Source organism: Chinchilla lanigera, unplaced genomic scaffold, assembly GCF_000276665.1.
Source record: "Chinchilla lanigera isolate Chin_1 unplaced genomic scaffold, ChiLan1.0 scaffold00001, whole genome shotgun sequence".
Lineage (NCBI taxonomy): Eukaryota > Metazoa > Chordata > Mammalia > Rodentia > Chinchillidae > Chinchilla > Chinchilla lanigera.
In genome coordinates, this window is record NW_004955402.1 from 34,503,761 (window position 1) to 34,521,480 (window position 17,720).

Here is a 17,720-nt window from a genome sequence, read left to right on the forward strand (position 1 = left end):
AGTCAACAAATAACTATTCAGAAAAGCACAGAAGTATTTCTGAAGCCTTATCTCCTTACTTTAGCAAAGAGGGAATTACAGAAATCATTCACAAAACAAGAATCAGCTCATTCAGTGGTAAACTGTGGGAAGGTTAATATTTTAAAAGGGCCTATTCATAGGAAGAAGTCAAAGGATAAAAACTGCATATAAACTTACTATCGCAATTTTTAACACATCAAGCAGAACCAAAAAAGTTTATATTCATATGATTCTCAGACTATTTTATATACTGTCATTCAACTGCCAAAAATGAAAAAACTATAACCATTAAACTGTCAAAATTTTCAGCAACTACATGCTAAATAATGTTGTGTTTATCTTCTCAAGAAACTAAAAAACAAATGACTGAAAAAAATCAGACTCCAACCAACACAGTGAAAAAAGGAATCAAGGGTGCAGTAGGGGTACAACTTGCCCATTACTTCAATGCTTTAAACAATGCTACTTATAGCCCCCTCCCATTTAAACTTTCAATTTAAGGGACTAATTAATGCTGGGCAAACTCAATCAACTTTAAAATAAATTCACCACATAAAGCTATAAAACACAGGGCAAGAAATAAAGGTTTTGACTAAGCATATAAAAACTGAACTTCTTGTGGCCCCTCATTTTGAGAAAATAAGATGCCAAGAAAAGTCCCAAATTGCTTATAACATTAGTAAAATGGCCTAGTATATTATTTTAGTCATCATCCAAGCAAACCTATGATGAAAAAATTAGAAAAGAATTGAGAACACAGTTTAGTACTACCCCAGGCCCACTTCTGTGACAGAGCAGACTGTTTCAATTGGAAAAGTTCTAATAAAATTGTACATAAAGTATGCCAAAGAGAATAAAAAAGCAAAGATTCAAAGAAAAAATAATTTTACAGTCATTTAATTGTTTCTGTCAGAAACGTGTCACCTAATTCAATAAAAGTCTTTTCCTGTTTCTCAACTGAGGAAACAGATTAAGAAACTTTGCAAAAAGATCATTCAAGCAGCTCCCTTTCTCCCCAGGAGAAGACATACTCCGCTCTATCAAGCTAAAAAAAATGAGACACATCACATACCAGCTTGCAATATTGTAAATAATGGCATTTACATACAGTCTATCTCTGAGTATGATCTGTACTTTTGAAAGAACTTGTAAACGTGACTATATAATCTGGAGATTCTTACAGATTACTACGTAATTTAATGCTGCAGCTTTTTAGTCATGATTTGAAGCTTAGTCTGTGGTTAGTCTATGCTTCCAAAAGGAGATATGACCCATGATGATCAATGAAATTCACTGCTGGAGCTACATAAACCTGGTTTAACCTCAGACAACTTTCCTAGGCCTCAGTTCTCTGGTGTACAGGAATAGTAATACAAAAATGTGAGAATTAATGAGGCAAGAGATGCATCAAAGATAATAAGCCCAGCACCTAGAAAACAATAAAGGTTCAGTAATTTTAACTAGTAAGTTAATAATGACATTTATGTTGGTAAAGCCTCTTAGCAGCATATACACTTTTTATGCTACAAGAAAAATCCCTGAAATAAAAATCAAAGTGGTAAATGGAATACAATAAAGCTAAAAAGAAATAGAGGTCTTATAAGGAAATGTATTAGTACAACGAAGTAATATTTTTAAAATACTATATGATGAGGTATATAACACGCAATGGATATTATTCAATCTTAAAAAGGTCAGAAATTCTCACACAGACTACCATAGAGATGAAACTTAAAAACATTACATTAAATAAAATAAGTCAATCATAAAAGGGCTAATATTATAGTTTCACTTACATAAGGTAGCTAGACTAGGCAAATTCATAGACAGAAAGTAAAATGGAGGTTTCCAGAGACCAGGGAAAGGAAGGAGGAGGAAGTTAGTAGCGCTTTGTTTTGTTTTGTTTTTGTCTTTTTCAGAAAGGGTTTCACTACGCAGTTCAGGCTGACCTTGAATGTACTTTGTACCCAAGGCTGGTCTTGAACTACCACCAATTCTCCTGCCTTGGTCTCTTTGGAGTATTGGGATTATAGACATGTGCCACCACGCCCAGCCAAGGTACGAGTTTCTGTTTCAGATGATGGAAAGGTTTTAGAAATAGAAAGTAAGTACAGTACATTATGAATGTACTTAATAGCACTGAATTGCACATTTAAAAATGGCTTTTAAAAAGGTAAAGTTTATATTATATATATTTTATAATAAAAAATTCTGTAAAATCTTCCTATATCATAGAAAACAGTAAATTACAGCAGACTATCCTCAATTTTCAAATACTACCATTAAATCATTCTCATCTCCAGAACATGAAACAAATAATCTTTAGTGTGGCCCAAAGTCCGTATGCAATTTGTTTCCTGCTCACTCCCCCACCACTCTGGCTTTTTTACTAATCTTCTCACAAGCAGAACTAACTCCTGCTTCAGATTCTTGCCTTCCCACCACCTGAGTCTTGCCCAAATGTGCACGGCTCACTCCCTGGCTTCACTTCTGCCTCTGCTCAAATGCTGCTTTCCCAGAAACTCCTGTGCTGAAGAAACATCCTGTTTATATCTGCTCCCATTCTGTTACTCTCCAGGACCTCGCTCTGCTTTGTTTTTCTTTATTATACCTGGCACTTCCAAGAATGACCTTATGCATTTGTTCACTTGTTTACTGCACATCTTCTCCACTAACGTAAGTTCAGGAGGGCAAAGGACCTTGTCTTCGTGTTTTCAGCCCTTAAAAACAGTGTCTGGCAAATAAGAGGCATTCACCAATTTTTTTTTTAGGTAATGTAATCAAAATTATTTACATTTGTTGGAAAGAAAATATATATCAAATATATTAATCCAAAAAATACATGGCGGTAATACAGTATAATACCTTTTAGTAAAAAAAAAGCTATTCATACACATATCAGTACAAAGAATATGTATTTTTTTAAAGTATGAAAAAATATTAACCAAAGTATCAGTGGTGGTTAACTGCCTGATAAGAAAAACATGACTATCCTTTTGCTTTTCTATTTTCTAACTTTCTAGAATAGAAAATTACTTACATGATTAGAAAAATTATTTTACTGGCGAATCAACTGTTAGGAATGCGTCTGTTTACATCATTAGGGATGCACACACAGACTTGGTTATCAGGAAATTTACTGTACGTTCCTCACGAAAATTAAAGAGCTGAATGGTAAACATTAGTTAAATAATTTATGAACATTCGTAAGATAGACTACTCAGCAACCACCTAAAATTATATTGTAGAACAGCACTACCCTGAAGTGCTGAGTTAAAGAAACACTATAGAATATGATGAAAACATTTTAAAATAAGAACTAAAGGGAGATGCAATCAGAATGTTAACAGTAGTTATCACAAAGTATTTTTTATCTTTTTCTGCCTTATTTATGCTGTTTTGTATTTTAAAATATTAAAAATTAACACACAGCACTTTGACCTTAGAAAAACTTAGTTCTGAGTGACGGTCAAATGCTGCCTTTTTGCCTTATATGAGCACCATCTAGTGTTCAGAACACATAATACAACTTCGAAAATTCATTAAAGGTGTCTAAACAGTAGCACTCACAAAAAGCATGTTAAGTACAAGGACAACTATGTCTATACTCAGTCTCTTAATTTTTAAAACAGCAGAACAATTAATTCAAAGTCATATGACTTTTCAATCACCAAAACACAATGGTCATCAGAAAACTGGTTAAATTTCTGCTACTCATGTTCATTCCTTCAATATTTTAAACTCTCAAGACAGACCTCTTGCTCTCTTTTTAAACTAATGGGTATCAACTCCTTGAAAGAGGAAAACTGGAAACTTCCTTGCACTGTGGTGTTTACTGCCCCTACAAATCTACATGGTAGGAGTTATTATTTCCATTTTAAGGAAGACACAACAGGCTCAATAAGACTCTGTGGCTTACATGAGTCACACAGCTACTAAGTGACAGAGCTGCAAGGCAAGGGCTGGCTGGCTGCAAATTTCTACCATACTGCTCTGCAGCCATTCTCACCCAAAGCACTATGCCTTGAGACAAAGGAATTCCCTTTAAGGGTACACATAATGTTGCTATATTGCTCAGTCCTACTCTGAAATCTAGAATTTTTTAAGCTCATTAAATTTTAATGTTCAAATCAAATATCAAGTAGCCAGGCATGCTGTTACACGCCTGTAGTCCCAGCGCATAGGAATCTGAGTTAGGAGAACTGCCTCAAGTTCGAGGGCAGCTTGGGCTACAGCCAAAGTAAGTTCAAGGCCTGCCTGAAATACACGGCATAGTAAGTTCAAGGCCTGCCATAGTAAGTTCAAGGCCTGCCTGAAATACACGGCAAGACCCTGTCTCAATAACAACGAAAAAGCAAGTATCAATTTAGGTCAGAAGTAGTGATATGTGCTATAATTCCAGCTATTAGGAAGGCTGAGGCAAAAAGATCACAAGTTTGATGACAGCCTGGTTAATTTAGCAAAAATTAAAAAAGTAAAAAATAAAATATCAAACACCCCAATATGCTTTCTACACAGTTCTGCAGAGCCCACATCAAGCAAAACAAATGTAAGCAGGAGTACAACACTTTCCAAGCACAGTGAATACAGCTGCACTGTGGAAATCAAAAGCAAAAAACAGAAGCCCAGTGGCTCTTCTAAATCTGATGCTTGAAGTTTGGTCAGGCGACATTTGGCCTTTACTAGCCAGTGGCATATTATTTAACAGGGTCAGAAGGAACTCAATAACTCCATCTAATAAATAATTCCCTTTCCATACTCTTAAAAAAATAAAATATAAATTTAAAACAAAAGAACATTTTTGTTGCTGTTTTGTGAGACTGGGTCACCCTATGTAGGTCAAGCTGGCCTTCAACACAATTATGTAGCCGAAGCTGGCCTGGAACTCATGGCAATCCTCCCGCCTCAGTCTCCCAAGTGCTGGGATTACAGGCATGGACCACCACACCCAGCTAAGAACTTTTAAAATACATTATTCTATATAATGTTGTTAGCTGGGTATGTCAGTTTTCATAGGAATATTAGGTATCTCAGAAAACAGTAGAAATTCATACCTTCATCATGTCATGCGCACATTACTGAAGATGCCTAAGATTTTATTTTCATGCTTTTCCCAATCTCTCATCCTACCTAAAAAGTAATCCCTCTAAAAAAGTTTTGAAAATCTATCCAACTAGAGGCTCTAATTCTAATTCTCAGCTTTTTAACAGGCATGCCCAAAATGGGTTACAACTAGACATATTTTGATTTCCTCACAGCTTTTTGTGGTCAGGATTCCCGTATTTCTAGGAAAAAAATCAATGGCAAAAGAAAAAGAACTATGCAAACACATGAAAATTTGTATATTTTTAAATAACCAATGGGTTACAGAAGTCAAGAAAGAAATAAGAGTTCCTAGAATTAAACAATAGCGCCAGTATAACATATCAGAAATTATAGCCAGGCATAGTGGTACAAGCCTATAATCCCAGCACTCGGAGGTTGAGTTATGAGGATCACCATGAATTCGTGGCTAGCCTGGGCTACATAGTGAGTTTAAGGCCAGCTTGAACTGCATAGTGAGACCCTGTCTAAAAAATAAATAAAATAAATTATAGGACACAATGAGAACAGTCCTAATAAGGAAAGTACAGCTGTGAATGAACACATCATAAAAACAGAGTGAGCCCAAACAGATAACCTAATGATACACCTCAAGGTCCTAGAAAGAACAATCTAAACCCAAAGCTAGTACAAAGAAGGAAATTATAAAGATCAGAGCAGAAATCAATAAAATTGAGATTAAAAACAATAAAATCAATGAATCAAAAAGCTGGTTCTTCAAAAGAACAAACAAAATAGACAAATCATTTGCTAAAAATAGACAAATCATCTACCCAAAAAGGGAAAGAAAAGAACCTTAAGCAATGCAATTAGAAATGAAAAAGGTGGGGCTGGGGATTTAGTTCAGCGGCACAGCGCCTGCCTGGCAAGCACGAGGTCGTGAGTTTGATTCCTGGTACCAGAAAAAAAAAAAAAAAAAAGAAATGAAAAAGGTGAAATCACAAAGGACACTGTCGAAATCCAGAAGATTATTAGCAGTTACTTTCCAAGCCTCTATGCCAATAAATTGGAGAATTCAGAATGGATATACTCCTAGATACATATGAATTACCAAATTGAACCAAGAAGGCTTAAAAACCCTGAATAACCCAATAACTGGCAATGAAATTGAAGCAATAAAAAAAAAAAAAACTACCAACTAAGAAAAGCCCAGGTCAAGATGGATTCACTGCAGAATTCTACAAAAACTTCAGGGACGGGGCTGCGGATATAGCTCAGTGGCATAAGCACCTGCCTGGCAAGCGTAAGGTTGTGAGTTTGATGCCGGGTACTGCAAAAAAAAAAAATTTGAAAACTAAAAATTAAAAATTAAAAAAAAAAACTTCAGGGAAGATCTAACACCAATACTCAAATTCTTTAATCAAACTGAAAGGGATGGATTACACCAATTCCAGGAAGCTATCATTACCCTGATTCCAAAACCACACAAAGATCTCACCAAAAGAGAATTATAGGCCAATCTCTTTAGTGAATACATGCAAAAACCCTCAACAAGATACTGGCAAACAGAATGCAATAAATCATCACGAAGATCATACATCATGACCAAGTAGGCTTCATCCTGGGGGTGCAGGAATGGTTCAACATACACAAATCAATAAATGTAATATATCTCATAAACAAAAGCAAGAACAAAAGTCACATGATCATCTCATTAGATTCAGAAAAAGACCTGAACAGAATTCAACATCCATTCATGATAAATAACACTGAAGAAAATAGATATGGAAGGACCTTATCTCACACTGGTAAAAGGCATTTATGAAGACCTACCACCAACATCACATTAAGTGGGGAAAAACTGAATGCTTTCCCTCTAAAATCAGGAACAAGACAAGGACATCCACTATCACCACTCCTGTTCAACACAAGACTTGAAACATTACCAGAAGCAATCCCACTCAAAATATGAATGACATTCTTCACACAAAAAGGGAAAACAATCCTAAAATTCATATGAAACCAAAAGAGAACCAGAAAAACAAAAGCAATCATGGGTAACAAGAGCAAAGTGAAGGGATCACAACCTACATTTAAAGTTGTATTACAAAGTTAGTGATAAAAACAGCATGGTACTGGCACAAAAACAAGAGGTGGAACAGAATTATGGGGGTTAAAACAACTTCAAGTACACTCACCTATTTATTGATAAAGGGTCAAAAACACACTGGGAGGAAGACAGCCTCTTTAATAAATGGTACTTGGAAAACTGGCTATCCACATGCACAATATTGAATCTAGACCCATATCTCTCACCATGTACTAAACTAAATCAAAATAAATGGAAGATCTAAATGTTAAAACAGAAACAACTGCTGGAGAATAAAACAGGTAAAACTCTTAAAGTCACTGATGTAGGTGAGCACTTCCTAAAGACAGCTATAGTTGCACAGGAAAAGAAACAACCAACAGAATGGAGACAACCTAAAGAATGGGAAAAAAAATTTTGACAGCAATACCTCAGACAGAAGACTAATATCCAAAACATATAAATAACTCAAAACAACTAGACCTCACAAAATAAAAGACCCAATCAAAAGGTAGGCAAGTAAAATGAATAGATACTTCACAGAAGTACAAATAGTAAATGTATGAAGAAATGTTCAACACCACTGATCACAGAAATGCAAATTAATACAACACTGAGATTCCACCTTAACCCAGAAAGAATGGCCATCACTCAGCAATCAAATAATAACAAATGCTGTTAAGGCTGTGGGAGAAAAGCAAACTTTTACATTGTTGATGGGAATGTAAACTAGTACAACCAGGACAAGGAGTCCTCAAAAAACTAAAACTGAAAATTCCATTCAACCTAGCTATTCCCTTTCTAAGTATCTTCCCAAAAGTGTTAAAGACATCATATCACAGTAATACATACATACACATGTTTATAGCAGAACAGCTCATTAACAGCTACAGCTTGGAAGCAGGCTATATGTCCATTAACAGATGAATGGACAGTGGTATACACCACGGAATATTTACGCTCTGCCATAAAGAAGGATAAACTTGAATCATTTGCAGGAAAGGAGGTGCATCTTAAGACCATACTGTTTGAAATAAATCATACATACAAGCTTAAATATCAGGTGGTTTCTCTTACACAAGAAATCAAAAAAATGAAGAGCACAATAAAAAGAAAACAAGAAGTAGGGAGAGAGATTTTTCTCAAATGGGAAAAGGATTAAGAAGAGATGGAGGGAGGGGGAAGGGAGAGAAGGGGAAGGAGAGAAGGGGGAAGGGAGAGAAGGAGAAGGGGAAGGGAAAAAAGAATCAAGGTGCATTATGTACATGTACCAACTCACACAAGGAATGCAAACATTATGTATTATAAACATGTATTTCCTCGTTTAACAACCAAACTGCATTCCTTCAACTAGGTTGTTAAATGAATTGGTCATTAAATGAAGAATTACATATAGGTGTACATTACAATACTGAGAACAAAGAAATACTCAAAGGAAACTCAAACCTGATGACTGCTTTTATTTGCATAACTGTGCAGTTCTGTGACATATAACATATGCAGTTCTGTGACATATAACATAAAACTATAGTACTTTACTGTACAATCAAAAAAATTACAGTACTGTATAAGCAAGGTGTACTACAAAGAAGATACTGAGGCTCTACAAACAAGATGTACAGAACTGTACAAAAAAAAAAGATGAAGCTGGGTGTGATGGCCCAAGTCTGTAATCCCAGCACTTGGGAGGCTGAGGCAGGATGATCACAAGTTTGAGGTCAGTCTGGGGCTACATAGTGAGTTCAAGATCAGCCTGAACTATACAGAAAGACCATGTCTCAAAAAAAAAGATGGTCATAAGTCACAGTGGCAGGTCTTAAGCCTGAACAGCATACCTCAGTCCAAGTCTGAATATCATTAAACAAGTAGGATGTTAAACAAGGAATACCTGTACTAATAAAAAATAAATGTAAAGAAAGACAAAAACTGTGTAATCAAGAAATAATAATTTCTGAAGGACAGAATGACTATCACAAGGTGATGCAAAGAGAATATCAAATAAAAACCTGATCATGCCCCCTCAGGGCATGATATTTCCACTGATATTAGGAAAAAGCTGAAACTCTTAATATGTCTGTAAGAACTCTCAGATCGTCCAACCTTCTCCCCCCACCACTCCTCTTCAGTTCCAAACACTTGGCAAGTTCTTCCTCGCCACCAAGCCTTCCTCATGCTGCTCCTTCTACCTGGACCAGTCTTCTGCTCCCAGCCCCTGTCCTCTGGCTCAGGTATCAGCTCAAAGGTCATCTTTGGCTGCCTCCAAAAGGAATAATCACGTGGCTGGGGACAGGAATGGAAAGGAGACCTTTCATCAAATACTCTTTAGCATGCTCTGAAATTCAAACTATAGGAAGTAATTACCTTTCAAAACATAAATGAAATAAACAAATGAATGCTACTTCTTCCAGGAAGTTTCTGGCCTAAACTGCTTCACTCCAACGTGGGTGAAATACCCCTGGTGTGTTCATGCTTCCCAATACATGTCCGCAACAGCCTTTTTCACACACCACCAGGGTCAACTGATAGCTTACAAATAAGATTATAAGGGCCAGGGATATATAAGATTACAAATATATAAGATTACAGGGATATATAAGATTACAAATAAGATTATAAGGGCCAGCTCAGTGGCACAGTGCCTGCCTGGTCCAAGTTCGATTCCCGATACCAAAAATGAAAAAAAAAATTATAAACTCTTAGAGGGCAAGTGGCATCTTCTGTCTGCCTCACCATTATAGCTTGAAAAATAAATGAGTAGATCCATACACAGTGAAAGTTCAATTTGTCCTGCAGTTCTTAATGATAAGTATGACATACATTTATCTGTTCACATGCACCTATCCTCACGTGAGCTATTCAGATATCTACAAACTAAAAAAATAGTAAGCACAGATTGGTGTGCACTTTTGCTACCATTATATAACTTAGAAATATATATAAAATCAGTATGTGAATAATTAAATTTTTTATCACAAAAATACATAGTATGTTACTTAAACTTTACTCTTGACTTATACTTGATTTCCGACCTCTGCTTCATAATTAACAATAATAAGGTGAAAAATTAAAACTACTGAAGAATGTAAGAAAGATTTTGCAACCATGCCTGGAAACTCAACAAAATCTGATTACTCTAATGCTAAAAATAGCTAATAGTATAGAGGATTATCTTAGTCCTAAAGGCCTTATTTGTGTTTCTAAAACTTGGCAGATATCAATTTTTGGCTACAAAAATAGACTACATCTGACAATAGCATTATGGATCCAAGGAATTCCAGGAATGAACAATGTCGGAAATATCTAAATTCAGAATCCTCCCTACAGAGGTTCATCTTAGCCCTGAATAGTTTATAAAGAAGGCAATTCCAGTTCCTGAGTGACAACAAGGAACGGCCTGCCACCTCAAAGCCTACTCAACCTCAAAATCACATACCATCACCATCACCAAATAGCAAAGCTCCTCGCTAATAAACTGTCACTTTCTCAAACAGCAAATGAAGCGACAAAGTATGTGCTACCAAAATATATTCAACCCACAAATGAACTAAGAGTACTACCCCCACACACCTACAACGTGCACTATATTTACTTCATAGCATTTTATACTCTCTAAGATTCATGTATACCTTTCTTTGTAAACTAGGGTACACTAAGAAAAGGGAGTGACATCAAAAAGAATAAACACATGAGAACACCAAAAGATATTTGAAAAAAAGGAATAATTAACAAAACAAACCATACTACAAAGCACTGAGATAAGTATGGCAAACTTGGAGGTTAAAAAAGACAAAAATGGCTAATTAGTTATTCCTATTGCTATATTTTAAAAGGTTCAGGGACCAGGGATTTAGCTAAGTGGCAGAGCACCTGCCTGGCTAGTGGGGTTGTTCATTCCAGAGTTCGATTCCCAGTACTACAAAAAAAAAATTAAAAACTTAAAAAATTAAAATGTTTAACTTTTGCTGGGCATGGCAGCACACGCTTGCAATCCCAGCACTTGGGAAGCTGAAGCGGGTGGATTTCCATGAGTTTGAGGCCAGCCTGAGCTACACAGTGAGTTCAAAGCCAGTGTGAACTACATAGCAAGACCTTGCCTCAAAACAAACAAACAAACAAACAAACAAAAATAGCAATGGTCAGAAGTCAAAAAGTGGCCAGGTATTGTGACTCACATCTGTATTCCCAGCACTTCTGGGACCCTGAGACAAAAATATCACATAAGTTAGATGTCAGCCTGAGTTACACAATGAGTTCAAAGCCAGCCTGATCTACTTGGAAGACCCTGTTAAAAAAAAAAGAAAAAAAGGTCAAAAAGTACATTAAAAGCAGGTGCAGTGGTGAACCCCTGTAATCCCAGCACTTGGGAGGCTGAGGCAGAAAGATCGCCATGAGTTTAAGACCTGAACTACATAGCAAGACCCTATCTTAAAAAAAGAAGTACACTAAATAACAAAGATGTGAAGAAACTGACCTCATACATAGCTGGTAGGAGAAAAACACTTCCACGGAACAATCTGACATACCTACCAAAATTACAGATCCACATATGCTTTGAGCTAGCAATTTCACTTCAAGCGGTTTTTGATTTTTGTTATTTTCTGTGTTGCGGGGTGGGGCCCAAAGCTACACAAGGATTCTACCACTGACATACATCCCTAGCCCTTTTTCTTTTAAACAGGGTCTCACTAAGTTTCCCAGCCTGGCCTCAAACTTGCAATCCTCCTGCCTCTGCCTCTTATCTTATCTGGGATCATAGGTATAAGCCACTATACCTGTCTTACTTCAAGGAATTTATACTACAGACATATTCTAGTATGAGAAATACTCGAATTCTATGCATGAGAAATAATGTACACAGCATTATCTATTACAACAAAAGACTATGACAGTCTAAATGTCCATCGATAGGAAACTGATTAAATATATTCTATAGTTATTCCTCAGCCATTAAAAAGAATAAAGCAGCTACATATATGCTTACATACACAAGACACATTTTACTTATTTACATTAAAATAAATTTGAAAGACTACATGGAGTACAGCTTAAACAACCCTGTACAAGGTCTGAAGGATTCTAAAGAAACTCCTACCAGCCATCACCTCTGGAGAAGGGAGGTGGTAGAACACGAGAGAGAGAGAAATTTATTTCCCTCTTTCTACTGATGCATGACAGACACAAATACAACACTATCACTAAAAACATGGGTTTTTTGGGGGGTTTTTTGTGATTTTTTTTTGAAACAGGGTCTCACAATGCAGTTCAGGCTGCCCTTGAGCTCACTTTGTAGCCGAGGCTGGTCTCAAACTTGCAACGATCCTCCTGCCTCAGCCTCCCAAGTGCTGGGATTACAGGTGTGCGCCACCACGTCCGGCTAAAAACATGTTTTAAAAAGCAACATATCGGGGCTGGGGATCTAGCTCAGCGGCAAAGTGCCTGCCTGGCAAGCGCAAGGTCATGAGTTCAATTCCTGGTACCGAAAGAAAAACAAAAAAACACACAAACAAACAAAAAAAGCAACATATCACACAAGTTCACCTTGCCTTTTATCTTCAGGCAATCTCTTACCTGCTAGTTGGTGCAGGGAAAGAAAATGACAGAAGTTGATTCCAGAACGGGTCATTCTCAGAGACAGATTCTGTGCCTGATAACTTTTTTAAATACTCATTTTTAGGAAGATCACTGATCCTGCTGCTATTTGACCCCATCTTCTAATGTGGGCTCTACACCTTCATTTCCACAGGACAACCTACAAAAAAAAAAGGAAGAAGATTCAACATTGTTCAAAATAGTCACCATTCTTTTCCTAAATCTGGCTTATTTAAAAACTATAAACTTTATAATGGAAATCACACCTCCCTTTATTTGTAAGTATATTAGATATCAGATACAAGGTTACAAGGGGGAAAATGGAACCAAAATTTATCTTAGCTACAAAAAAAACAAACCTCCAACTTAATACTTGAACCACAGATCTTAGGATGAGCATACCTCTGCCCAAGAAAATCTCACAGCGAATTCCTAATAATGGTAACTTACTAATAACAAAGAGTCTGAAAATGGGGCTCATTTACAACAGAGATGATGGTGCCAATGAAATACAGCCACAGGATAGCGAATGTACAAAAAAGCTGCCACAAGCTACCTACACTCAGGAGGAGGGGGGACAGGACTGTCCTGAATTACACGCTTCTGGTGGAAGCGCTGCCAGTTCCAAAGGAGTCACGTGTACTGCTGCTCTCCTCTCTTGTACTGCACCCATGGTATTCACTAACATGCACCTTTTCCCAAGCCTTGAATCTTATTTTTGATGACAGCAGCTATCTTCATTTATCTTCCTAGCCCCAATATCTAGACTAGCAGGTAACAAACAGTATGTTCAAGGAAGGAGAGAGTGATTTTGGCCATTAAGGAAAAAAACTGTCCATCAGTAGAAAACTGATTAAATATAGTCTATAGTGACTCTTTAGCCATTAAAGAGAATAAGTTGCTGTATTTGTGTTTACATATACAAGCACATTTTACTTACCATTTATATTTAGCTTTGAAAGACGACATGGGGTATAGCTTAAATAACCTGGTACTAGGTCTAAAGAAGTCCAAAGAAACTGCTAGCAGCCATCACCTCTGGAGAAGGGAGGTGGTGGAGCAGGAGAGAAAAATTTATGAGTTACACTGTCTTCCTCAAATCACACTTAACATAGTTCTAGACCATGTTATATTTCAACTTGCTCAGAAACAGTGTCTCATTGAACAGGAAAATGGTGACAAGATGCATAATAATTACACTATTTTCACAAGAAAAGAAAACAATATGGGCTCATTGGCCAAAGAAAGCTCAGGTCAGATGAAAATTTTTATTAGTGACTAACTTTTACTTATGTGCCTCTTCATTGTGTGAAAGCACTAAAGCCAAGGTCAGAATTTCCATGTTCTCTTCAGAAGTCAACTGAGTTGCTTATCTGAGGACACAGGCTTCTCCCAGGGCACATGCGCAGCTGCGTCACAGAACAGGAGTGAGAAACACTGCTCTAGCTCCTCCATACCTGCCCCTCAGCCCAATGCTTCCCACCACTTCCACCTTCTCTAGTCATGGGGACAGAGACCCCAAAAAGAAAAGGAAAGAGAAGGAAAAAACATTTTAAAACATGCAAACAATTTTATGGATATATTAATATCTGGCATGAGTAGTAAAACACGTGGGGAAAACAAGCAAATTCTAATGGTATCAGAAAGGTCACAGAGAGGGGCAGCAGTATCAATAAATATTTAAAGGAAAAGGGGGCTTGACTAGCATGTACAAAGCTCTGGGTATGATCTCCAGCACTGGAGAGAGGCACAGACAGAAAGAAAAGGAAAAAGAGAAAGAAATGAAGCACAAGAGCAAAATTTACATTTGCTAAAATGGACAGTACCTACATGGGTTTTTATTACATTACCCTGTTACCAACTGTTTTGTGTGTTAATTTTTAAAAAGAAAAGATTGGTTTCTCAACTTTTAGCAGCACTGCTGGAAGCTTGATGACAGATAAGCAATGGCATTAAAATATTATGAGGAGATGACTTACCTAGAAATCTAGAGTTAGCCAATCTACCAAGTATGTGGGTAGAATGAAGGCATTTTTCTGACTTGCCAAGATTCAAAACACCTCCCAGGCACCCCATATATGAAAGAATAAGGCAAGAAAAAGGAAGACAGAATTCAAAAACATGGATTCAACACAGGATAGTGATAAAGCGAAGCCACAGGACTGTGTAGCAGTCAAACGGCTTCAGGATCTCTAGAAGAAAAAATAGAGCTGATAGGTCACTGGATCTGTCTGACTTTAATTATGTGGAGTATTACAATACTGTAGGAAAATCTGGAATTGATTAAAAAAAAAAAAAAAGTCACACAGGGAACACCACAATTGATTTTTTAAAGATTTATATATTTTAGCTGGGGATGGTAGTGTAGGCCTGTAATCAATCCCCGCACACTGACAGGCTGAGGCAAGAAAATCAAAAGATCTAGCCCAAGCCGGGAGTGGTGGCACATGTCTGTAAGCCCAGCACTCGGGAGACTGAGGCAGGGGGAATCTTTGCGAGTTTGAGGCGAGCCTGGGCTACAAAGCGAGCTCAAGGCCAGCCTGTATTGCACAGTAAGACCCTGTCTCTAAAAGACCAAAAAAAAAAGTTCTAGCCCAGATTGGACAACTGAGCAACTTAGAGAGACACTATCTCAAAATGAAAAGGTAAAGTGGTCCAGATGTTAACACTGTTCTTTGAAAGAATATCTCAAAGGTTTATAAATGTTTGAAATGTCACATAAAGGCTGATTTCTTTTTTTTATTTTAAAGAGAATAGTAAAAAAAAAAAAAAAAAGAACAATAGCAAAATACCAACATCACAGATAAAAATAAAACAAAGCAAAAACATTAAAAATAATACAGGGTTTCAAAACAAAATTATAGGAATTAACAGTGGTTGTTATAACACATATTGTTATCTTCAACCAAGTTGCTTTGATTACAAGGCTGATTTCTAAAAAATTAAAACAACAAAGTATTTATTTTGCTTTAAAAAATATATAAAAGGACAGAGAATATAGTTCTGTTCAAAGGACCTGGGTTCATTTCCCAGTGTCAACCACCACCTAAAAAAGAAAGACTATGTACTTTGGGAAAATCAAAAACTGTTCAAGAAAGGTCATGTAAGCAGACTCAATTCAACAGTAATCAGTATTTACATGTATCTAAGCACTACCATATAAATAGTAAATAAAAATTTAACCAAAAATTCAGAGGCAACTAAATTGAGATTATAGAAAAACAAGTGGAGTGCTCTAAGAGTGTCACATTTTCATCTTCCATAACAGGTAGGGTACCAACAGAAAATACCTAAAATTACTAATTTTTTTAAATGTACAGTGTTAATAAATAAGATAAATAATGAGAACAGCAGCTATTAAATTTAAAAGTGACTCCCAGTGGGGAAAAAAGAGTTTCAAGGAGGAAGGAAGGTAGTGCAATTTTTTAAGTCCATCATATTATTTGATTTCTTTAAAAAAAAAAAAAAAAAAAAAAAACTATGTCCATGTGCCAGACATAGTGGTGCACACCTGTAATCCCAGTACTCAGGAGGCTAAAACAGGAGAATCTCTGCAAGTTCAAGGCCAGACTGAACTGTATAGCAAGACCCTGCCTCAAAACAACTTTTAACCTCTTACAATATCCCACTTCCTATACTGATTTCAATTTTTAATGTACATGAAACATACAATATTACCACTGTAAGGAAATCAGTAACAAAAATGAGAATTAACTTTTACTGAGGCATATAACTAATATGCTTAAGAAACTTTACGTTTGCCTAAAAAAAAAAAAAAGAAAATCTATGTCTGATACAGTTTAATGTCATACATATAAAGTTGCTATCTCCCAAAATACAAATTTAAAATTCCTACCACTCTGTTAGTTTGCAAACAAGCCAGTCAGCGATTAGTAAGAATAAAGAAATTAAATTCAGCCCTTCAGTGGTGACAGACATACCAACAAGAAAAATCCAGAAATAAACCCATGAAAAGATAGCCAATTGACTTTTGTCAATGATGCAAACATAATTCAATAGTAGACAGACAAACAAGTAGTGTTTTAAACAAATGGTGCTAGAACATATGGTCAATAACATTGGGGGACAGCACATTGACTTAACCATCATCGTATACTATATATAAATTTAACTTAAAATGTACCATAGATCTAAATATAAAACATAAAATTATAAAACTTTCAGGAGAAAACACAGAAAAAAGTCTTGGGGAACTAGGGTTAGGAGCATGCTTAGAATGCAAAGGCATAATCTATAAAAAAAGAAGTTGATGTACTATTGGGTTTTACATTATTTGGCTTTTTATGAAAGACCTTGCTAAGACAAGCCACAAACTAAAAGAAAATATTTGAAAATCACATATGTTAAAGGCCTTACAACAGAATATATCAAGAACTCTCAGCTCAAAACAGTAAGAAAACAGTCCAATTAGAAAATGCACAAATGATTTTAATAAAGCACCAAAGATATGCAAACAGAAAAGAAACACATGAAAAGATATTCCAAAATCATTAGTCTTTAGGGAACTGAAAATTAAAACAGTAATGTATCATTACACATCTATTAGAATAGTTAAAATAAAAACTACCAACAGCACTAAATCCTGTTGAGGAAGTAAAGAAACTGGATCTCTCATAGATAGCTGATGGGAACTGAAAATGACATGGCAATTATGGAAAATGGTTCAGCAGTTTCTTATAAAGCTAGACATATATGCACCATTCACTTCAGTAATTGTCCTCCTGGCCTATAATTCTAGAGAAATGAAAAGTTAACAAAACAAAAACATTAAGTGTTCACAACTGCTTTATTTGTAACAGCCAAACTGAAAACAAACCAAATGTCCTTTGACAAGTAAATGAATAAGCAAATGGGTACATCTACACAATGGGATAAAAGAAAGAACTACTGATGCTCAGTTACTGGACAAGGTCATTATCATAAGTACTTTTTCTTTAAAAACTCCCTTCTTAAAGGC

At 36.2% G+C, this 17,720-nt stretch overlaps 1 protein-coding gene across 2 annotated transcripts in view; it reads right to left on the reverse strand.

Moving 5' to 3' along the window:
* Positions 1-17,720, reverse strand: part of Dym (dymeclin) — a 391,162-nt gene that overhangs the window by 352,978 nt on the left and 20,464 nt on the right. For both annotated transcript variants that reach the window (XM_005372905.2, XM_005372906.2), the window contains exon 2: positions 12,722-12,902. In XM_005372905.2, the coding sequence (XP_005372962.1) occupies positions 12,722-12,861 (140 nt within the window). In that variant the 5' untranslated portion in view covers positions 12,862-12,902. The remainder of the gene's footprint in view (positions 1-12,721; positions 12,903-17,720) is intronic.